We start from the raw sequence: 23,678 nt of genomic DNA, 5'->3' as shown, positions 1-23,678 counted from the left end.
CATAGTGCACCACCCGACACAGGAACTCATCCCTGCCTGTAGATATTTGTGTACGACTCCTCCATCTAATGCAGAGCACACAGAGCAGCAGTGACAGCCTGTAGTTTGTCCTTTACAGAGAAAATAACAAAGTTTTACAGCTTAGAGTATCATATATATTTGTCTGTAATATTCTGGACATTTATAGTTGAGCTATTTGTATATATGGGAGTTACTTCTAATATTTTGTAACTTTGTAATATTGTCTTATTTAATTTTTTATCATTTATTTCAATTCAATTTTATTTATATAGCGCCAAATCACAACAAAAGTCGCCTCAAGGTGCTTCATAGATACAGAGAAAAACCCAACAATCATATGACCCCCTATGAGCAAGCACTTTGGCGACAGTGGGAAGGAAAAACTCCCTTTTAACAGGAAGAAACCTCCAGCAGAACCAGGCTCAGGGAGGGGCGGGGCCATCTGCTGTGATTGGTTGGGGTGAGAGAAGGAAAACAGGATAAAGACATGCTGTGGAAGAGAGACAGAGGTTAATAACAGATATGATTCAATGCAGAGAGGTCTGTTAATACATAGTGAGCGAGAAGATTTATGCAGTAAAGGATTTCAAAAATAAAATGAATAATTTTGAAGACAGATCAGTGACTACAAATGGGGTCAGAATTCATCATATAAAAATGTCCATTTTGTTTACATGACCTTTATATGATGACTTCTGACCCGATTTGTAGTCACTGATCTGTCTTTCAAAATGATTCATTTTATTTTTGAAATTTGCATTTTGTTAACTTTTTGTCTGTTTTTATTTTATACCTGGTTATCTCTGTGTGAAGCACTTTGTGATCTTTTGTCTAGAAAGGTGCTATATAAATCTAATTTTACTTATTTTAAAGGGGTTATTAAATGTGCGAGCTTGCATTCAGCTGCGTTTCTGACTCACTTCTTTCAACATTCGTTTGTATTCAAGCTTATTTCTCTCTCTCACGTCAAACAGTTTTGAAACAAGTTTCACTTCTGATTTTACAAAAGCTAAAATTCAGCTCTCGTCCTGTCACCACTTTCCTCTGTACTCATGTTTATTAACCACATGTTATGCTCTGTGATAAATAGTAATAAATCACATGTTTTTGAGATTATTCTGAGCCTTCACAGCGGTGATATTTATCAGGATCTGTAAAGACAGCAGCTATACGTGACAATAGCAGCTCCTGCCCCTTAGGTGGGTTCAGGCTCATGAAGCTTTTATTTTGAAGTTAGACCAGCGTCATTTCTGCAAGTAGGTGCTCTGTTTTGGTTCTGTTTCCGGTTGGTCCAAAACTATTTTCTTCCTGTCCTCCCACACAAAAGCCCTTTCATAGTAAAAGCCTCAGGTACTCAGATTGTAAACACACCCCCTGAATGCGCGCTCAGAGCGCCCCCAGCAGGCTGGCAGCGGAACAGCACGGAGCAGAAAGTGGGTCAAAGGTTAAATCAAGAAAATAAAGTCTGCGGGTGAACTTGATGGAACATCTGCAGACCCTAAACATCTGTCGCGGCTGCTTGATTATGAGAGACCATCAGTGAATTATAATCATTATAATATTAATATTATTATAGCATTAACTATATGAGACCACATTGATCAGTTTATCCACCTGCGTGAGATGAATTATTACACGGATGTCACTGTGGTTCAGTCCAGCTGTTAGCGGTAACGGAGCAGGTGGTCACCGGACCGACACGAACTGGTTTACCGAGCGCGCAATCAGCGGATGCGATCAGCGCTTTTTAATGACGCGCTCCCAAAGACGTCCAGACAGTTCACAGCACAGACACAGCCATCAGCACGACTCCAGGGGAAACAGCTTCCTCACGTCACCTGACTGACTGCATTACTTCATGTAGCAGTGAGGAAAAGTGAAGCCCCCGTGTAAGTGAAGGACGTGGAGATTTGTTTCCTGTGGACGTGACGTTCACTGCGTGGCTCGGGACACCCGGTGTTCTGCCAAAAAGCGACCGTCCGTATTTAAAGCGCTAAAAGAATTTGTTGGCCTGTAATATGTGAGATATGTGTCAGGTGTGTCCCTCGTGAACGAGGTCACTTCACCTTGAGCCACAAACAACATTCCTGTCACAACAAGTGTTTTTTGCACTGCGTAAAGAATTCCGTTTTCTGTTTTTCTGACAGAAACAGAAACATTGTGTCGATTTTCAGTCCACTCTGTTTACGGACATTTCCTTCAGTTATGACACGGAAATCCGTTTATTCACTGTTTATTTTTCCGTTAAGAGAAAAACTGAAAGTTCTGTTTATGTGACCATTTACTTTCACTGTAACTTCTTTATAATCTTACATTTCTATACGATTACAACCATTTTCTCAAAATTTGGTAGAAGAAAACTTTTTAAATGAAGCTTTGCTTAGTGCACAACATCCTTACATTTAATGTTAAATGTTCTTTTATCCTCCTCAACTCAGAAACTATATTGAAATATAACGACAGCATCCATCGTGTCATAAAATGACCAAACAGCCAATAAACGAACAAAATAATTCACAATCTTTCAAGTCTGAGGATTTCTATTTGCTTGTGTTCGTGTACACACATGCACACAGTGTTTCCTTCAAACAGGACACCTGACAAACACAAAATGTAACATTTAACAATCTTTGCACATTTGATGATATCCAGAGTACCTTTACGTTAGAATCAGTGCCTTACTTCACCTCAGTGTGGTTTACATCCATGTCTGTCCAATCAGGACACAGTATACACATGTAGTCAGTTATCGCCGCTCACCTTTGATCACTAAATTGTATTTCACTCGCAGGTAACTTCCTTGGTAACGATGAGGAAGTGTGATAGTGCTGCGGTTTGGGCCGTGAAGGGGCCTGGCGACGGCTCTTGGGCCGGGCAGAACCCCCTGTACTAACGAGAAATAAAGGAGCTCTGTGTGGGATTAATCTGAGCTGCTGTTAATTTGTGATTTCTGAGGCTGGTAACTCAGATGACTGTATCCTCAGCAGCAGAGGGGACTCTTGGTCGTCCTTTCCTGGGGCGTCCTCGTGTGAGACAGTTTCATCGTAGTGCTTGATGTTTTGTGCGACTGCACTTTTGGGACACGTTCAAAGGGGCGATCGTGGCCCAAGAGTTGGGAGGTCGCCTTGTAATCGGAAGGTTGCCGGCCTGGCGTCTGTCAGTGCGCCCCAGGGTGGGTGTGGCTACAATGTAGCTGCCATCACCAGTGTGTGGATGTGTGTGTGGATGGGTGGATGACAGGGTGTGTAAAGAGCTTTGGGGTCCTTAGGGACGAGTAAAGCGCTACACAAATACAGAGCATTTTTAGCATTGTTACGGACTGACTGACCTTCAGTTCTTAAAGTAATGATGGACTGTTGTTTCTCTTAGTTGATTGGTTCTAAGTCTAACTGTTGTCAAATAGGGCTGTCAGCTGTGCACCAACCAAGAAATTCGACATACAAACCCTGACAGGCACACCTGTGAAGTGAAACCCTCTCAGGTGATCATCATGAAGCTCACTGAGAGAAGGCCGAGGGTCTACAGTGTGTCAACAAAGCAAAGGATACTTACAGGAGTCTAAAATACAACATATCTGGAGTTATTTATCATGTTTCTTTGTCACATAATTCCACGTATCCTTGTGTCATATATTTAACTTCTTCAGTTTGTATCTACAATGTAGAAAGTAATAAAAACAAGATGTGTCCAAACTTTTGGCTGGCAGTGTAAGTAAAGACGTCATCATCCCTCACAGAATAATCTTTTCAATAACTTCTGTCCTCTGACAGTCAGACTGAAACACAAACCACTGAACAATGTGCAACAATAACCTCTCACCACCTACGCAGCTCAACTCTGAGCCCCTCCCGACTGTCTTACTATTTATATTTCATTCCTGCACAGTTGGTGTGGACCACCCACAACTTCACTGTGAACAATGGCAATTAAGGCTTTTTGATTCTTATGTCTGCGATTGTCACATAGGCAGAAATCAAGCTCTTCTTTTGTGTTTTCACTGATTGTTTTTGATCAGCAACTTTACAAATAACATGAAATAAGTGAGAAGAGAAAGAACACATTTAAAGAAATCATCTTTTAAACCCATTTTAAATACTTCAGGTCTGTTTTAGACTAAATTATAAAATTTTAACAAAAAAAATCTGATTTCAGACTCAAACTAGAAACAATCAGCTGATCATTCAGCGTATCAAGGTTTGTCCCAGAGGATTCAGTTTTTGTGACCCCCTCTTTGACCCTCAGATCCCGTGAGCAGCGAGGGACCCTCGGGAATGCTGAGGGCATTTTCCAAAGATCCGATTAGTCATCAGGAAGTGATTGAATACCTGCTGAAATGAAAGGCGGAGACCGGAGAGTAAGTTAACGTCACGTCTTTATTGCGTCACGTAGGAAAATAGATTCACATTAAAGTTCTGGCTTCTGTCCTCATCACGCTTCACTTTCTCGTCACAACAAACACAAGCGAAGCTGCGTCACGCCGCCTGCTGAGCAGCAGGTTCATCCTCCACCGCTCCCGAAGTAAAGTGCAAAACAAAAAAGCAACAGAAAGGAGAGGGGGCGGAGTTACGGAGAAACAAACATCCAAAAGAGAGACCAGCAGCCACGGGAACACATGCAGAAAACTGATGGCGTTTCTCACGGCAACACCAGGAAGAAGAAAATCTGCACATCAACAAGCTCAACAACCGACAAAGCACGAGGCAGGAAAACAACAGGAAACGCCAACGCCGCTGGTCACAGCTACAGACAAAAACCCGGCCCCCACGCCAGGGTCGCTCCCAACAGTGCCTCGTCATCTCGTCACGTTTTGTCAGTGAAGGTCTCTGACCCGGCGAGGGTCAGTGGTAATCAGCTGTTCACATCTCAGAGGGCTGTGCCTCGCTCTACACATGTACAGCACATACAAACAAGACAGGAAGTGACATCAGAAGGCGCCGTCAGTCTGGCCCCTCGGAGTTGACGCCCTGCTACCCGGATCCCGATCGTTTAATCTTTGATTATCTGACCCGTTTCTGGTTTAGTTTAGAGCACTGCGGCTCCACAGTGAACACCCCCCACAGACAGCTGCAAACCCGGGCTCCCAGTGCAGACTGGGCCAAACTGGGCCATAGCTGCTTTTAACTGGGCCACCCTGCAGTTCTTCTGGGTGTCAGCCCTTCAGGGATCATCAAAGATGAAGCAGGTCCACTTATTCAGATGAACCAAAGCTTCTGGGGTTCGTGGCTTCGTCGTGCTGCTTCACACCTGGTCGTTTGGAGAGCAGGTGTGAAGCAGCTCAGGTCCGCCTCTTTACCCCTCGACTTTCTCTCCCCCTGATTGGCTCTCTCACAATCACCGTTTATCTGAACGCCTTTGGAAACCGACTCTTAGACTCGCGTTCTGAATCACACGTCAGCTCTGCTCAGTTACTCGCGCTGTTAGTCCCAACTTCAGCTCTTTTTGCATCTTTGTCAGGTTTCCCAGTTTGCCCAGTTAACCCAGCAGCTCCTGCACAGGGAACAATCTCTTTGGGTTTCAGTCAGAACTTTTTGATTCCCAAAAGCAACATTTAACATCAGGTCTGCAATAAAGTGATGAGGACAGAGTCAACGGTGACTGGCAGCAGAGCGACTCGTGGGTCAACTCAGCAGCAACTTTGCCCACAGAGGGTTTTTTGTTTTTCTTTCTGGAAGCATCTCGGCCTCAGTCCACCTCAAAGGAAGCAACAGGGACCAGTTCAGGACCAGCAAGCCTTCTCAGTCCTGATAAAATCCCCATTGAGGTCCCAGATCAGCATAAACAGGTCCCGAGAGGTCCAACGTTTCGTCAGACGCTCCCGGAGTAACTCAGCATCAGTTCTCTCTGACAAACGTGATGCGACTGGAAGGACTGCTGTAACCACAGTCCAGGTCAGGTGACTCGCCTGTGGCGGCCGTCAGTTTATCGTACAAACTTCGTCTGAAGTAAACTGAGGCCTTTAGAGAGACTTCTACAAACCGTGAGATGTAACGACTCTGTGCGATTACTTCAGCTCTCACTCGTATTTTCCTCTTTATACTGTTCAACACTTAAACTGAAGCGGCCGTAGTGCGGTCGGCCTCTCGTCAGGTGCAACCACAGACGTTAGTCATAAATAGCTGTGACGTAGTCTCTGAATAACAACAAACTGGTAACACACACGGACTCTGTACACAGTGCAGGAGTCAGTCGGGGCCGCGGCAGTTAACAGGACGCCGAGACGTGCCAGTCGGCCGAGTTTACACCATGCAGTCATATTTACATGCTGGCGCTTAGTGCAGTGCTGCCGTGTGCACCTTCCCATCATGCAACACGTGTGAATTAACAGTCAGGATTTTCGACGTCCCGTTAACTGACCCACAGCTCTCAGAGGACAGAGGGAAGTGAGGACACACGCTTGAACACGCCACATTCACACCTCCAGACGCGAGTACTGACAAACGGGGTTTTTACAAGTCTGAGATCACAGGATGAAGATGGCGAGGACGGCGGCAGTGCCGAGCCTTGCGGGTTTGTAGCACCAATGATGAAGACGACGCCCGCGGGGAGCGAGACGCCGTCTGACAGAAGTGAAGAACAACACTCAGCAATGTGACACTTCCAGAGTCCTCCTGAAGGAACCACAGAAGAAGAGCAGGAACCACTTCCTGCTACAAGTTTAGGGCACTTCCTGTGGCCGAAACCTTTGTTTTGGGTTATTTATTTATTATTAACATCAGCGTCTCGACGTGGTCGTGTCACACTGCTGATCAGGACAGAGCTGCGGTGGCGCTCGCAGGGAGCTGGTTAGTGCAAAGGGTGCGTGGCGTCCTACGGGCTCTAAGTGGGTAAATTCGTCGTACTGCACGTGAGCGTTGGTGGAGGGCGACTTGTGCTTTGCTCCTTGTGCCTGAGCTCAAGCTTCAAACCAACCGTTCGATCCGTAAGGGCCAGATATCGTGCCGCTGCTGCGCTCTGCAGCAGGGGGGTCTACAGCCACGTCGTTAGCATGAAAACAACCACGTGGCTGCCGGAGGAGGGGCATCTTCACCATGAATAACCTGCTGAAGTCGGCAGGTGGTGAAGGTTTCACAGTTCACAAAAAGCACTTTCTAGTTAAACAAACGTGCTAATTGACAGAGAACACATGGAAGCAGGTTTGCTGTGAGTCGTGTGGCCCTGACGAGCACTTTTAGAGTCGGTGACGGACGATTAATAATTTAAATGTAATCAAACAAGCTGAACGAATAAATAAAGTCGCATTCAAACGTTTGGATCAAACGGCTTCTTTTTGGGGGGAACTTGTTTTTCTCTCAAGCACATTTAAAAAAATCACAAACCAACACGATAAAAACACAAGGCTGTTCAGAACAGGGGGGCGGAGCCTGTGCTTCCCCAACGGCGCCTCCTGGAGGCCTACAGGGGAGCAGAGGCTGAGCGCATTAGGAGGTGGTTTCTCAGGTTTAACACACAGAACCTTTACAAGGCTCTGACCCGTAAGTACCAAACCCCGCCTCCTCCTCTGCACGTTTAAGGTGAAGCGAAGCAGCAGACCAACAAATGTTCGGAGGAAGTGCGGCCGCGAGATGTGAGTGTTCATGTGTGCCCCTGACTGGCTGTGACGATCTGGGATCTCCACCAATGAGAAGACGTCAGACGGCGAGGCTTTGTAGCGAGTGAGGTAACAGGGTTAGTGCCCCTCCCTCTGTGAGGATGTGCTGCCCTCGGCTTCCTCTTCCACATTCTTCATCACTGTGGCGGGAGAGGCGGAGCCAGCAGAGGAGGTGGAGGGAGGAGGTGGTGGCGGCAGGCTGACGTGCGGCTGCACCGGCGTCAGCGTGATCTCCACCTCGCCTTGCTCCTCGTGCAGCGTGGGCAGTGGGAGGGCAGGCGGCAGGTGTGCGGTGGGCGGCGTGGTGGCGCTGTTGTTGTTGCTCGGTCGTGGAGCTTTCTGGATGACTTCCACCATCTGGGTGCGCCCTGACGGCGCCAACTCCCAGCCCTGGTTTCCCGGGCTCTGCAGCAGCAGCAGCGGCTTGCTGTGGCGGTCCACCTCCGGAGGGCACTGCACCACCACGCCACGGTGCTCCACTGCCGGCAGCGCTCCCAGAACCATGCCGGGCGGCTCCTGGATCACCAGCTCCAGCACGGGCTGCGAGGAGGCCGACGAAGACGAGGCTTTCTGGATGACGCCACCCGTCACAGAGCTGATGATGGAAGGAGGAGGGGGTGGCGCAGGTGGTAGGGGTGGAGGAGGAAGAGTAGTGGGCGGGGCTGGCAGGGAGTCCTCGGGGCGAGGTTTTCTCGGTCGTCCTCGTTTCCGTTTCACGGGCGTCGTGTTGGTGGGGGTGCTACTACCGACGGCGCTGCCACTGGACACCACCACCTCCAGGGGACGCTTGGCTGCTCCACCTCGAACCTTCTGGACCACAGAGGTGGGGGCTGAGGGGGCATGCTGCTGAGGAGGCGGGGCAACCTTCTCCCTTTCGTAGGACAGACAGCTCTGAGGCAGAATCATCACAGGAATGGGGCCGCCCTGCTGCTGTGGCAGCGTTGCCATCGCGATCACCTTCACCCCGCCACCACTCGTGGCGGCGGTGGCGGTGGGGCCTCCATGTCCAGACACCTCCCCTACACCAGAGGCGTCTTTGGGAGCCAGTGAGGGTGGAGAGGAGCGGACGGTGAGCGTCTTGTCTGGGATGGAGCTGCGAGGGAGGATTCTGGGTAACTGCTTGATGAATGCTTCAACCTGCGGACAGAGAGATGGACGGAGGTCACCGATTGGTCTGACTGAAACAAACACGCCATCCTGACTGTATCTGTGATGTCTGTCTTTTGTTCACCTCACTTACCGCAGGACGTAGAGACGAGGAAGAGCTGGAGGGCGGCGAAGCATCCAGGGAGGAAGGTTTTCCAGACGAAGCCGATTTGTCTCCTGATTGCGATTTCAGCGAGGAAGAGGAGAAAGAGTCTCCGAGATCCTTCTGTGGAAGGAGAGGCAGACAGGAGGAAATTAGCAATGTGATGCGTGGATCGGTGACATCACTACCTGCTGTGAAATTAACCTTCTGATCAGGAGCGCCATCACCATCAGCTCTGGACGCCAAAGGAGTCTTCTTGATGACTTTGTGGGTTTTAGCTGGACCGCCTGCACAGAAAACAGCGCAGTCAGTGACGTGCTGACATCATCATCATCATCATTATGTGAAGGTTTCTCTGTGTGTCAGAGAGTGTTGGTGGGGGGGGTAACACACACACACACAGAAACACACACAGACCTGCCAGCGCGGCGGAGGACACGAGCTCAGCCTGACTACAGCGAGGGTTGACGATGTGCTCCTGGATCAGGTAGCGAGCGATCTCCACCACCGTGTCGAACGAGCGCTTCAGGATCTTTTGCGCCCAGTCACAAATCAGCTCGCACGCCGCCTCTGTCACTTCCTGTTTGTAGGTCTGGACCAGCTCGGTGAGCTCCGCCTGGAGACGAAGAGGAACAAACAGTATTCATCACCAACAAATTGCAAATAAATATGACTGATACTGCAGTACACAGGAGTACTGCAGTACTCAGGAGGACTGCAGTACTCAGGAGGACTGCAGTACACAGGAGTACTGCAGTACTCCTGAGTACTGCAGTACTCAGGAGGACTGCAGTACTCAGGAGGACTGCAGTACACAGGAGGACTGCAGTACACAGGAGGACTGCAGTACTCCTGTGTACTGCAGTACACAGGAGTACTGCAGTACACAGGAGTACTGCAGTACACAGGAGGACTGCACTTTGAGTACCGGGTCATTCTTCAGGTCCAGGTTGGGCAGCAGAGGCATGTTGAGGACCGTCTTCCTCCTGATGCCGCTGTAACAGTACGTTTCGGCGGGTTAAGGAAGCTAAATGTTACTCCTGGCATTCCTGACCTGAGACTGGGTTCAGGTTTTCTTTTATTCTGAAAGGATATTTGGACTGTCCTCGGCCGCCGAGCCGTCTCGCTTTGATGTTGGGAAAAATGTCTCTGATGATCTTCCCAAAGTTGGCGGCGCTCAGAGGACGCTGCTGCAGGTTCTCACAGTACCTCCTGCAGGACAGACGCACAGTCAGGGAAGCATCGGAGCGCCATGGCAACCAGATCTATGTCAAACCACCCTTGTTACAGGGTCACTGTGTGTGTGTGTGTGATTTCTGACTTGTAGGTCTCGTAGACGTCCTGTTTGGGCAGGCAGGTGTCCGAATGCTCCTCCAGGTGACTGCGGATCCAGTTACAGGTGTGGAGCTGGTCGGCCGTGTTAAATGAACTTGAATCGCTGCCGCTGAGAACACAAGATTTACAGAGGTTCACCCTTTCTGACAGGAAAACAGCGAATCACAAACTATCAGGATAAATTTCATTTCTAGAAATATCGACAAATTTATTAAACCCCTCAAAACATGACTATCCAGAGTTGGGACCAGGAAGCAGAGTTGCAGTCTTACACGCCTCTCTGCAGCTTCTCTCCTCCTGCTACCCCCCCAAAAACCCATCTCCATAGAGACTGTCTGCTTCCAAAAAGACAAAAAACAAACTAAAAACCAGCAACAAACAACTTAAACATTTACAAAGAAAGAACAATACAGTATCCACATCTGAACCAAAGAGTAAAACAGTGAAATGTGGATTATTAAATATTAGGTCTCTCTCCTCCAAGTCTCTGTTAGTACATGACTTAATAATTGATCAACAAATTGATTTACTCTGCCTTACAGAAACCTGGTTGCAGCAGGATGATTATGTTAGTTTAAATGAATCAACACCCCCGAGTCATTCTAACTACCAGAAATCTCGAAGCACAGGTCGAGGGGGCGGTGTGGCAGCAATTTTTCACACCAGTCTATTAATTAATGAAAGACCAAGACAGACTTTTAATTCATTTGAAAGCCTGATGCTTAACATTGTCCACCCCAGCTGTGAAACTCAGAAACCAGTCTTACTTGTTATCATCTATCGTCCACCTGGGCCTTACACAGAGTTTCTGTCTGATTTCTCAGACTTTATATCTGATTTAGTTCTGAGCTCAGATAAAATAATTATTGTGGGTGATTTTAACATCCATGTTGATGCTAAAAATGACAGCCTCAACATGGCATTTAATCTGTTGTTAGACTCAATTGGTTTCTCTCAAAATGTAAAAGAACCCACCCACCACTTTAATCACACTCTAGATCTTGTTTTAACATATGGCATAGGAACTGAACATTTAACAGTGTTTCCTGAAAACCCTCTCCTGTCTGATCATTTCTTGATAACATTTACATTTACAATAATTGATTACGCAGCAGTGGAGAGTAGACTTTATCAAAGTAGATGTCTTTCTGAAAGCGCTGTAACTAAGTTTAAGAATATAATCCAGCCACTGTTATCATCGTCAATGCCCTGTACCAACACAGAGCAGAGCAGCTATCTGAACGCTACCCCAACAGAGGTCGATTATCTTGTTAATAATTTCACCTCCTCACTACGTACGACTCTGGATACTGTAGCTCCAGTGAAAACTAAGGTCTCTAATCAGAAGTACCTGACCCCGTGGTATAATTCTCAAACACGTACCCTAAAGCAGATGACTCGTAATCTGGAGAGGAAATGGCGTGTCACAAATTTAGAGGATCATCATTTAGCCTGGAGAAATAGTTTGTTGCTTTATAAGAAAGCCCTCCGCAAAGCCAGAACAGCTTACTACTCATCACTGATTGAAGAAAATAAGAAAAACCCCAGGTTTCTCTTCAGCACTGTAGCCAGGCTGACAAAAAGTCACAGCTCTTTTGAGCCAACCATCCCTTTAACGTTAACTAGTGATGACTTCATGAACTTCTTCACAAATAAAATTTTTATCATTAGAGAAAAAATTACCAATAATCATCCCACAGATGTAATATTATCTACAGCTACTCTTAGTACCATTGATGTTAAGTTAGACTCTTTTTCTCCAATCGATCTTTCTGAGTTAACTTCAATAATTACTTCCTCCAAACCATCAACGTGTCTTTTAGACCCCATTCCTACAAAACTGCTCAAAGAAGTCCTGCCATTGATTAATTCTTCGATCTTATATATGATCAACCTATCTCTAATAATCGGCTATGTACCACAGGCCTTCAAGGTGGCTGTAGTTAAACCTTTACTCAAAAAGCCATCTCTAGACCCAGCAGTCTTAGCTAATTATAGGCCAATCTCCAACCTTCCTTTCATATCAAAAATCCTTGAAAGAGTAGTTGTCACACAGCTAACAGATCATCTGCAGAGGAATGGTTTATTTGAAGAGTTTCAGTCAGGTTTCAGAGCTCATCACAGCACAGAAACAGCTTTAGTGAAGGTTACAAATGATCTTCTTATGGCCTCTGACAGTGGACTCATCTCTGTGCTTGTCCTTCTTGACCTTAGTGCAGCATTCGATACTGTTGACCATAATATCCTGTTAGAGCGATTAGAACATGCTGTAGGTATTACAGGTATTGCACTGCAGTGGTTTGTATCATATCTATCTAATAGACTCCAATTTGTGCATGTAAATGGAGAGTCCTCTTCACACACTGAGGTTAATTATGGAGTTCCACAGGGTTCAGTGCTAGGACCAATTCTGTTTACATTATACATGCTTCCCCTAGGCAGCATCATTAGAAGACATAGCATACATTTTCACTGCTATGCAGATGACACCCAGCTCTATCTGTCCATAAAGCCAGATAACACACACCAATTAGTTAAACTGCAGGAATGTCTTAAAGACATAAAGACTTGGATGGCCACTAACTTTCTGCTTCTTAACTCAGATAAAACTGAGGTCATTGTACTCGGCGCTGAAAAGCTTAGAAATATGGTATCTAACCAGATTCTTACTCTGGATGGCATTACCTTGGCCTCCAGTAACACTGTGAGGAACCTTGGAGTCATTTTTGACCAGGATATGTCCTTCAACGCACATATTAAACAAATATGTAAGACTGCGTTCTTCCATTTGCGCAACCTCTCTAAAATTAGAAATATCCTGTCTCAGAGTGACGCTGAAAAACTAGTTCATGCATTTATTACTTCCAGGCTGGACTACTGCAATTCATTATTATCAGGATGTCCAAAAAACTCACTGAAAAGCCTTCAGTTAATCCAAAATGCTGCAGCAAGAGTACTGACAGGGACTAGAAAGAGAGAGCATATTTCTCCTGTTTTGGCTTCCCTTCATTGGCTTCCTGTTAAATCCAGAATTGAATTCAAAATCCTTCTCCTCACATACAAGGTCTTAAATAATCAGGCCCCATCTTATCTTAATGACCTTGTAGTACCATATCACCCTATTAGAGCACTTCGCTCCCACTCTGCAGGCCTACTTGTTGTTCCTAGAGTATTTAAAAGTAGAATGGGAGGCAGAGCCTTCAGTTTTCAGGCCCCTCTTCTGTGGAACCAGCTTCCAGTTTGGATTCGGGAGACAGACACTATCTCTACTTTTAAGATTAGGCTTAAAACTTTCCTTTTTGCTAAAGCATATAGTTAGGGCTGGACCAGGTGACCCTGAATCCTCCCTTAGTTATGCTGCAATAGATGTAGGCTGCCGGGGGATTCCCATGATGCATTGAGTTTTTCCTTTCCAGTCACCTTTCTCGCTCACTATGTATTAACAGACCTCTCTGTATTGAATCATATCTGTTATTAACCTCTGTCTCTCTTCCACAGCATGTCTTTTATCCTGTCTTCCTTCTCTCACCCCAACCGGTCGCAGCAGATGGCCGCCCCTCCCTGAGCCTGGTTCTGCCGGAGGTTTCTTCCTGTTAAAAGGGAGTTTTTCCTTCCCACTGTCGCCAAAGTGCTTGCTCATAGGGGGTCATATGATTGTTGGGCTTTTCTCTGTATCTATGAAGCGCCTTGAGGCGACATTTGTTGTGATTTGGCGCTATATAAATAAAATTGAATTGAAGTGAATTGAATAAAAACAAAGGAGCCAAACGGAGAAGCAACGTCACCTTTTGTCTCCAGAACTCGGTCCAGAGGGCAGCTGGAGGTACAGGTACAGCTTGTCATTGTCAGAGAAACGCTGAACATCTTGCTGTTGAAAAAAGCCCACAGTGAATGAATCAGACCTAAGGTGAGCACCAAACCAGACTTTAACCTCACATCAAGTTTCTTACCAGGATCTGCTCTACTTTGGTCTGAACGTGTTTCCTGTAAGAGGACAGAGGACACGCTGATCAGATCCATCACCAACACCACACAGGGACGTCAGAGCTGCAGAAATTCTAATCCCCATTTTCACACACAAACACTTCCTGCTTCATTGCCCTCGCTCAGACTTACGAGATGTTGCTCTTCAGTTTCTGCAGCAGCATGCTGGGCTCAGTGTCACCCTCCCCTGTCTCCAGACCGCCCTGGCCCCGCCGGGAGGCCTCGGCCCGTTGGTGACACTGGTCCTCGGACATCAGGACCAACTAACCAATGCTGTGAAACACCATCTGAGAGAGACACACAGGAAAACGCACACTGTAAGGACAAAAGCAGCAACTGAAGCCAGCTTTGTGGATGCTGTCCAGTCTGCCGTCTGCCTGCAGCGAGCTCTTTATTCATTTTTTTAATCTTTGCAGGGTTTGTCTGCAGTTCTCTTCTCAACGAACTCTGCTGTGTGTATTCCAGCCCACTTGTCAACCGATCGAATTATGTCATCCACGCTCAACAATGTGCAGTCGGGATCTTAGAAGACTGACCGCCCCCCCCCAATAATGTACATGGACAGACACATTTAAAACCAGCCTGCCCACCTGCAGTTCCTCTGAAGTTCAGCAGAGGGGCCAGCATAGGGTCAGTCCCCACAGACTCCCATAGCTTTCCAGCAGAACTAACCATGTTTAATAAAATATGATGAGACACTAACTGTGTTCAGGAAACAGTTTAAGAACTAATGTGATCAGCTTTGGCCTAAAAATCAACAATTAGTTACTAGGACATCTCAGGATTCTTTACAGCTGACTGCACGATGATAAACATCTGGAGGCAGCTGTGGCTCTCAATGCAGTTCACAGTCCTGCTGCAGTGTTGGGGTCCAGCGGGCCCTGAGGTATCACTGCTGCCCAGCTTTACTGTACAGGCCTGCGGGGTCCAGAAACCGCCAAACACACCCCTACTCGGACCCCTCTGGGGACTCAGGTTTCACGTCCCATCCATGCAGGCCCTCGATGCTGATCCAGCTAGAACGGTTTAATTTTACCGTCCAGGTTAAAAAAATCTGGATGTAAACAGCTGCAATCAACCCACGTTCCGGGTCATAGCTCTGCGGCGGCTGCGCGGCTGGCAGCCCGACCGCGGGCGGTAACGGAGAGACCAGCGCCGGCTGTGTTACGGCAATCCCCGGAGCGGGGGAGGAGCAGCACGGAGCCCGCTACCGTTATCAGGAGTCGCCGGTGTGGCCGCAGTGTTTACAGCGCCGGTGGTCATGTGCTGCCATTTACAGCGCGCGCGCGCACATACACACACACGAGCCCAGCTGAACATATTACTCCGAAGCTAGCGGGCTAATGCCATCCGCCGCGTTAGCTACCGGAGGCGGCCCAGACTCAGTGGCTGAGTTGTTCTGAACAGATGTCAGAACCGTTTCACGACTGTCACGCGTGCGTGAATCGGCTCCCGGTTAGGATGCCGGTGATGTTCCGGATAACAGACATATACGGGCTACCTGCATGCTAATCATCATAGGGTGGCTCACAAGCTAAGCTAGTAGCTAACTGATAAGCATTAGCTAGTAAGCGCTGAAACAGTCCGTTAAATCGTTTCAGCGCGATCTTTTTCATTTCCAAATAATTCTTGATAATGATACATAAATTCTGTTATTACTGTATGATCCAACAAGCGAAGCCCGCTTCACTATTTATTTTAAAAAAGAAAAAGAAAGTACCTGAGCCAAGATACAGCAAAATTCCCCTTTTCAGATTTTTTTGTGATTGGACGAGTTTGTTATGTCTGCCTGACTACAAACCCAGCGTCTATTCCCATTGGTCAGTTCTCAAAAATCTACCCAGACACCAAAAGCGGGTTTAATCCTATTCGTCGAGTAGAAATGTTTTTAGAACAGGAATTAATTTGATTGGACGCCTTTTCCTGATCTGCCCAGTTACAAAATAGATGAATTCTTCTGTCGAATTCTGCATAGCAACAGCGAAAGCGAAACCAGCTCACACAAAACGTAAAATTGACATGCATGTAGAAATGTTAGGAAGAAGCAGAGAGCTCAGGTTCTCCAGTCTGAAATGATCATTTAATATTAATAAACTGAATTCTCATTAACCACATAAAGGATATGGTTAAATATTATCTCAAATTTCTTAGGGTAAAAAAATCTGTTTTTTGCCTACAAACCCCAAGAATTTTATTGTGGATAAAAGATTAATAAAAAAAAAACACATTAGAATAAAGTCAACCATTCAAATGCCATGCTATGGTAAAACTATGTTGAACAGCTGATGCAAATCAGTGATTCTACTTTTACTGAGGACATATTTAGCTGTTTAATCTTCAAGAAATCAAGGAAAACAGCTCTCTTTATTTTGTCACATGAATTTTCCATCATACAAAAGAGAAAGTACACAGAGTAAACAGGAGCAGACAGGAAGAGAAAGGTTTGTTAGTGATGCTGAAACCCCTGCCTCTCGTCTTCATTCAAACGCGCTGCAGAGAAACATGAACACAAACATTAGTCACATCTACAGATTGCAAATAAAGCTTTGTTCACGCTGCTTACATATGACTGCTCACCCAACCATCCAGGCTGTCATGTTGTAAAGTTTGCAGATGACACAGCTGTGGTTGGTTGCTTCACAAACGATGAGACCGGCTACAGGAAGTAGGTGGAACACTTGGACTGGTGCAGGAAAAACAATCTCTGCTTAAATGACAAGAAGGCGAAGGAGAAGATTGTGGACTTGAGGAGGGGAAGACACACACACACACACACCCCTGCACGTTGGAGGATCTGCAGTCTAAGTAGTACCCAGCTACAAGTACCTGGGTACGTACCTAGATAGCAACCTTACCTGGAAAAACACTTCCAGCCTGATCAGGAAGGCTCACCGGAGGCTCTACTTCCCGAGGCAGATGAGATGTGTGGGAATGGAGAGCTCAGTCCTCATCTCCCTCTACAGATGTGCGGTGGAGAGTGTTCTGTGCTCTGGCATCAACGTGTGGCACAGAAACTGCACTGAGGCAGAGAGGAAAGCTCTACAGAGGGTGGTCGGAGGCAGCCCCCCAACTGTCACAGACATATACACCTCCAGATGCAGGACGAGGGCCACCTGTATAGTGAAGGACCCCACTCACCCAGCACACTCACTTCTTGTCCCCTCAGGCAGGAGGCTGAGGAGCATTAAATGCAAAACCACCAGACTGAGAAACAGCTTCATTCCAGAAGCTGTGAGACTTTCTCAATACATAAATGGACAAGAACTGATATTGTAGCACCTTAACCACTGCTGACACCGTCACTTTATCAGTGCTGGACATCATGGTCATTTGCTGCTGTATCTATACTCCATACTGGTACTCAGGTTGTTTCACTCTATTTATTTGTACAACTTATTATTTGTTATTGTTTCTTTCGCTCCGGGACCGTGTGCACATCATTTCATTCCACCTCATGTAAACGTGATGCGAATGACAATAAAGCATCCTTGAATTCTGCTCATCTGGACGCAACGTTTTCAGTGGGAGAAACGTTTCGTCGCTCATCCAGGTGACTTCTTCGGTCTCAGCTGACTGCAGGTTTCCCCAATCTTATAAACAGGACATTTGCATAATATTGGGGAAACCTGCAGTCAGCTCAGACTAGCTAGCAAGCGCTGAAACAGCCCGTTAAATCGTTTCAGCGCGATCTTTCTCATTTCCAAATAATTCTTGATAATGATACATAAACCCAGCGTCTAGTCCCATTGGTCAGTTCTCAAAAATCTACCCAGACACCAAAAGCAGGTTTAATCCTATTCGTTGAGTAGAAATGTTTTTAGAACAGAAATTAATTTGATTGGACGCCTTTTCCTGGTCTGCCCAGTTACAAAACAGACAAATTTTTCTGTCAAATTCTGCATAGCAACAGCAAAAGTGAAACCAACTCAAACAAAACAAAGTTGACATGCATGTAGAAATGTTAGGAAGAAGCAGGGAGCTCAGGTCCTCCAGTCTGAGCGTTTTATAATAACTGAATTCTCATTAACCACATAGAGGATGTGGTTAAAATATTTACACGATCTCAAATTTCTTAGAGTAAATAATGCTTTTTCCCTACAAACCACAAGAATTTTAATGTGGATAAAAGACTAATTCCAAAAAGTAAAAAAACAAAACCCCCATTAACCTCCTAGGACCTGCGTCCACATATGTGCACATCACATTTTGGGTTATTTAGACCAAAATACTCAATTTTGCTCTACATATCCACTTCCAAGGACATTATACTGCTTGTGTTCTATCAAAACTAAACAAATATCTTCACGTGTGGCTCTCATTTTTCTTAGAAACAAAAATTAGGTTAAAAAAAATCTGGTAATTCTTTGTGTTTACATTCATCGGGTCCCAATCAGCCCAAATTTCAAAGAGAAATTAAAAATGCTGCTGTGGAAGAGTTCGGGTCTGAGGAGGTTAAAATAAATGAAACTCTTTAAATCTGTGGAACAGTTGATATAAATCAGTGATTCTACTTTTACTGAGGACAAATTTAACTGTTTCATCTGAAGATCATCTTCAATAATCTGCAGATGACAAATAAACCAAGGAAAACAGCTCTCTTTATTTCTTACATTTATTTTCCGTCATACAAAAGAGAAAGTACAGAGTAAACTGGAGCAAACAGGAGGAGAAGGTTTGTTAGTGATGCTGAGACCGCTGCCTCTTCTCTTCATTCAAACCCGCTGCAGAGAAACATGAAGAAAAATGTCACATCTACAGATTGTAAATAAAGCTTTGTTTATATCTGATCAACATTTTCATCACAGTGAAGTCAGGTGTTCTGCTATCGACATATCAGTGGTGGTTACTCTCAGAAACAGTTTTTAAACTTGGAGGAAAAATCCCTAACTCTTCCTCGTCTTCTGACCTTTGACCCTACCTGACCATGTGGGCTATGTCCCAGTTGGTTTCAGAAGACAGGGGTCCGAGGATCTCCACGCCCTCTTCAGTGACGATAGCGATCTCGTGCTGAAATGAAACAGAAATGAAATTGTTACTTTCTCTGGACGGCGTCCGGTACACCTGAGTGTGGGCGGCGGTGCGACTTACTCTGTTGTAGGAGCGAGCATCTCTGTAGTACAACACCTTGAGGCACCGCTCCACCAGCTCCCGTGCCTCCTGTTTGGTGATCTCCACCTTGTTCTCCACCACCTCCCTCATCAGAGGCTGCACACAGATTCAACACAGCTTTATTGGCACATGTCCAGCACAAACACTCCATCACTGGTCTCCTGGGTAACGCTTTAATGCCTCGGCCGTTAGTCAGCTGTATGACCACACCTTAAAAACCTTCAGACATGATTAATCTTCTAAAGCCAGCTGAGCGTTACAGCTGAAACTCACCTGAGCCAAGTATGCACCAAAGCCTGTAGCCACTGTAGGAGCCTCATAAGCCACGCCCAGTTTGTCCACATAACCTAGGAAACTGGAGAGAAGGAAGGCGGCAACCTGGTGAGAGAAGAGCTACTTCCCATTTCAGGTTCACCTCTAACAGGTAAACATGCTGAAATGCATCCTGGGAGTTATATACTTCTGTTTTTTAAATAAACCGCCGTTTCCATGAGCACCAAAAACATAAAACAAAGAAACAAAACTGACGTAGAACTAAAAAACAGGCAGTAACAAATACGAATGCAGCGTGACTGGTCTGCCCCCAACCACACCCCCGCCCCAATGAAGTAGGCGGGAAGTCTCACCTCTCCCCGTTGTAGAAGCCGCCGATGACTACGGTATTCCACAGTGGGTTCATGCGGCTGCGGCGGTTGTACATGACGCGGGTGAGCCACGAGTGCACGGCCTTTGGGCTGTAGCTGTGCCCGTCACCTAGCAACTCCTCATCGATACTGACGGGAAACGACACCAGTGAGATGGGAAGGGGGATGTACAAGTGTGTGTATGTGAGTGTGTGCGCGCTTACACCATCTGCTCGATGACCTGTTTCAGGTGTTGGTAGTCGGCGTAGTCACCCGAGGCTCCCAGGATGGTGCTGTTGTTCACCTGTGGAGGAAACGCCAATATTAAAGTTGCTGAAACAAGCAGTCGCTCAACTGACCTCTGCTGGTGGCGGCATCACCTTCATGAGGCGGGAGATGTTCCTGAAGCGAGCCAGAGAGCCATACGAGCCCAGCATGTCTGCGGCGATCACCACCCCGCCAGTGAATTTCACACCAAGTACCGACGTTCCTGTAACCATCGGGTTCCTGTGGAAGGACGGGGCACGGTTACTTTAAACGAGTCCGATGGTGGTGTAATTAGCCTGCGCGATGGAACGTGAAAACCCAGAGGGCAGAGAGCATGTCCCTGACAGGACATCTCAGCTGGCCCTGGAACGCCTCGATGTTCCCCCCAGATGAGCTGGGGCCATTGCCCCGTGGCTCGACTTCAACTAAGCAGAAGAAAATACCTAGATGCTTTACTGCCTCGACATCTTAGATGTAGAACTCTTATTGAAGTGGTTGTCATGAATTTTCGAACAGTGTGCATCGCTACTAATGCACGGCACAACACACAAACAACACGCATGTTTCTTCGTTGTCTGGACTGTGTGTGTGTATAGATATATATATTCTAACACACATGCATTGTGAACTTATATACTTCACATTGCACGATGAAAGGTGTCACACAGTTGAGCAGCATGATTCTGCCTTTGTCCAGTTAATGTTCGTCAATTTTAACTTGCTATCGAAGTGATTCTTATTTTAGACTAGCCTAATCTCTTTCCTCTTTTACTCAGCTAAGAAACTAGTTGCCAGGAACACGCCTACATGCAGCAGAAAATAACTATGCTACCCACAATCCTCTGCTTAAACGTCTGATTGGTGGAGGGCACAGTTACCTTGGAAGTGATAATACACAAACACAGTATGATCTGAACAGAAAGGACTCAGCTAAAGGAGGTCAGAGGTCATTCTCATGGGAGCAGTAGTTCATTCGCCTATAGCCACTCTGATTGGTTAGTTTCTAAAGCATCACTCTGTTGATAAACAGAGCAAATTGCGCCCTGTGGATAACGTGTCTGCTCTCAGTCACCCACCCGTTACCATGGTGACGTAAGCAGACGCACCCCCAGGATGCTGAAAGCTCTGAACGGACAAGCCTGGCTGCGTTTCCCGTAAACCTCCACACTGCAGTGACAGATCACTGACGCCTATCCTCGAGTATTGCTGCCTGGGTCACAATTTTAACCCTGTTAACTCTGAGTGCCCGTCCCAAGATGGCGCTAGTGCCAGCAAACAGCAATAAAGCTGCTCGAGGAACGGGTCCACGGAACTCAACTAAACCTGTTGTTGAAACACGAGAGCTCAGGCGTGACCCGTGGGTCTCCCGTCGGCGCTGACGTTACTCAGCGGAAAGGACGGAGAATACCCAGCCTTTAAATCAGTGTAAGTTAGCTTAGCATTAGCTAGCCTCCTCCATGATGATGCAGCACTCAAACCGAAACCCCGAAACCGGCACCGGGACCGGCCCCGGAGCAGGACCGCGGCTCACTCACAGTGTGTGTCGGACCGGTCCACAAGCTGTGCCCGGCCCGCTACTGCTGCTCCCGGGGAAGGAGTAAAAGTGTCCCGGCTTCGGACCGTCCTCCCACAGACTCAACTTCACTCCACCAGACTCCATGTTAGATACTGCCGGAAGTGACGACAACACCCCTTCTTTTAGGCGATTAGCCGGTTTGATGTCACAGGATGGCGTTTTACCGCCGCCTACTGACGGGAGGAAACAATACAGCGCGTCACTAGTGAACCTGAACTAAAGTCTTAAAATATTCTAAAACCATAAATTTTAACTGGAATAATTTCTTAAAATTATAATAAAAGAAAAAACAATTAAAAAAACAGCCGTTTACTGGTGTTTCCTGTGTTGCTGCCTCATTCTGATTGTGCTGTTGCTGATTTACCTTTAATTTGAAGATAATGAAAAAGAATATCTTTAGCTTATCTCTGCTCTGATTTAATAGCACACAGTGGCAGAAATAAATACTTCAACATCTGTCTTTACCCAAGTCTGAAAAAATGTGAAGTAGATTCAGATTCTAAATGTGAAAAGGAAAATAATTGTGGACGGAGCCAACTTTTGAGATGAAATTCAGAATAATTTAGAAATACTAAACTACAACAAATACAGACTCAAGAGAAAGCTATTTCTGAAGCGCAAAACCTTACTGAGTATAGGAGACGGTGACGAGCCCAGGTTCCAGAGAGGGAGGTTTGCCAGGTTGGTGAGCTGAAGGAGGTGAGATACCTGACCTTTTTTTAAAACTGTAAACATACAAACACGAACATAAAAGGAAAGGAAGGAACAAGAGGTCATGGGATGATTATTAACAAAATCAAGTACAATAGTTACTTTTGCAGTAAAAGTAAAAAATTGTATGATCCAACTGTACAATCTCACCGAGTCTGCTTCAAGAGCCAAACAACAACACCATCATTTTCTTCCTGGGTCCTTTGGAGCCTTATAGCACATGTCATTTGCTCTAATGTATGTAACTGTTTCATAACAAAAATAAATAAAATGCCTGTTAAGGGGCATTTCTGAAGCCAGCACTTTGTGTTGGTGGCTGACATAACTTTCAGAAGGTATTTATCTGTACTGTTCAAGTGATCTGAGACAAGTTTTACCATGTTGTGGAAAAAGAATGACCAGTAGGACAAGCGAGAAAATGCCCTGAGCGGTGCAGTAAAACAATGGGCTCAAACGCCTTCTCCTTCAGGGTCAACCGCAGACTCTGCATGGGCTCCACTGGTGGCTGAAGAGAAGAGTGGGCGGTGTGGGGACGGACAACAGAGGTGAACTAGCAGGTGCCTTATGGGCCTTGTAGTTCTTTTCAGCTTCCCTTTGCCTCAGGCAGTTGTCAATCGTGAAAGTGAGGGAGGTTAATTCCTCAAAAGAAGCAGGTTCACCGGTCTTTCATCTGGTCATTTAGTGCAAAAATACAGCCCACTGTGATGGTACTCATAACCATTCAATGGTCACTGATCAATGATCATGGCAATTTGCATAGAATAATCCTTTAATTGTCCCACAAGGGGAAATTTGGTTGTAACAGTAGCAAAAACACACAAAAAGAACCAGACACAGGTGAGAAACACAACTTTTACATATTTGCATCATGGACAATAGTTACCAAAGCAGAGTCCTGTACAGTTATTAAAATTAAAGTACAGATAAGTGGCAAACAGAGCAGGATACTGAAAGATGTTTAAATAGTTAAGAATATTTATTAGAAAAGTGCAGATTGTGTGATTGTACCTGTGCATTAAAAAGTAAACGTGTAACTTGTAACAGTTAGCGTATATAAACTGAGATAGGTAATGTGCAGCTATAACAGTAGTAGTTGTTCGGTTGATTAGTGCAAGTTACAGCATTGATGTAAACATCTGTGTTTGTTGGGAGCAGCTTTGATTGTACAGTCTGACAGCTGCAGGGAGGAAGGACCTGCAGCTCCTTCATGCATCG

At 46.0% G+C, this 23,678-nt stretch overlaps 2 protein-coding genes across 3 annotated transcripts; both read right to left on the bottom strand.

The window, feature by feature from the left end:
• Window positions 1-4,123: 4,123 nt before the first annotated feature.
• Window positions 4,124-15,937, bottom strand: rfx5 (regulatory factor X, 5). Of its 2 annotated transcripts, none has more exons than XM_087835044.1 (11): window positions 15,898-15,937; window positions 14,310-14,464; window positions 14,144-14,177; window positions 13,979-14,061; window positions 10,180-10,302; window positions 9,954-10,070; window positions 9,787-9,865; window positions 9,276-9,474; window positions 9,063-9,145; window positions 8,850-8,981; window positions 4,124-8,746 (listed from the first exon to the last, which is right to left on the bottom strand). In XM_087835044.1, exons 2-11 carry the CDS (start codon window positions 14,429-14,431, stop codon window positions 7,688-7,690), a joined length of 2,031 nt encoding a protein of 676 aa, XP_087691170.1. In that variant the 5' UTR covers window positions 14,432-14,464; window positions 15,898-15,937; the 3' UTR covers window positions 4,124-7,687. The 2 variants fall into 2 exon arrangements, with proteins under 2 accessions (XP_087691170.1, XP_087691171.1); XM_087835045.1 differs by lacking the exon at window positions 15,898-15,937 and adding an exon at window positions 14,768-15,474.
• A 2,838-nt stretch (window positions 15,938-18,775) lies between these two features.
• On the bottom strand, window positions 18,776-21,870 carry psmb4 (proteasome 20S subunit beta 4). The gene is made up of 8 exons (XM_087835186.1): window positions 21,712-21,870; window positions 20,290-20,416; window positions 20,134-20,213; window positions 19,913-20,059; window positions 19,560-19,641; window positions 19,266-19,382; window positions 19,096-19,184; window positions 18,776-18,898 (listed from the first exon to the last, which is right to left on the bottom strand). Exons 1-8 carry the CDS (start codon window positions 21,834-21,836, stop codon window positions 18,886-18,888), a joined length of 780 nt encoding a protein of 259 aa, XP_087691312.1. The 5' UTR covers window positions 21,837-21,870; the 3' UTR covers window positions 18,776-18,885.
• Window positions 21,871-23,678: the final 1,808 nt, after the last annotated feature.

Source organism: Neolamprologus brichardi, chromosome 22, assembly GCF_056152115.1.
Source record: "Neolamprologus brichardi isolate AB-2024 chromosome 22, ASM5615211v1, whole genome shotgun sequence".
In the NCBI taxonomy this organism is placed as follows: domain Eukaryota; kingdom Metazoa; phylum Chordata; class Actinopteri; order Cichliformes; family Cichlidae; genus Neolamprologus; species Neolamprologus brichardi.
This window is presented reverse-complemented; position numbering and strand designations above follow the sequence as displayed.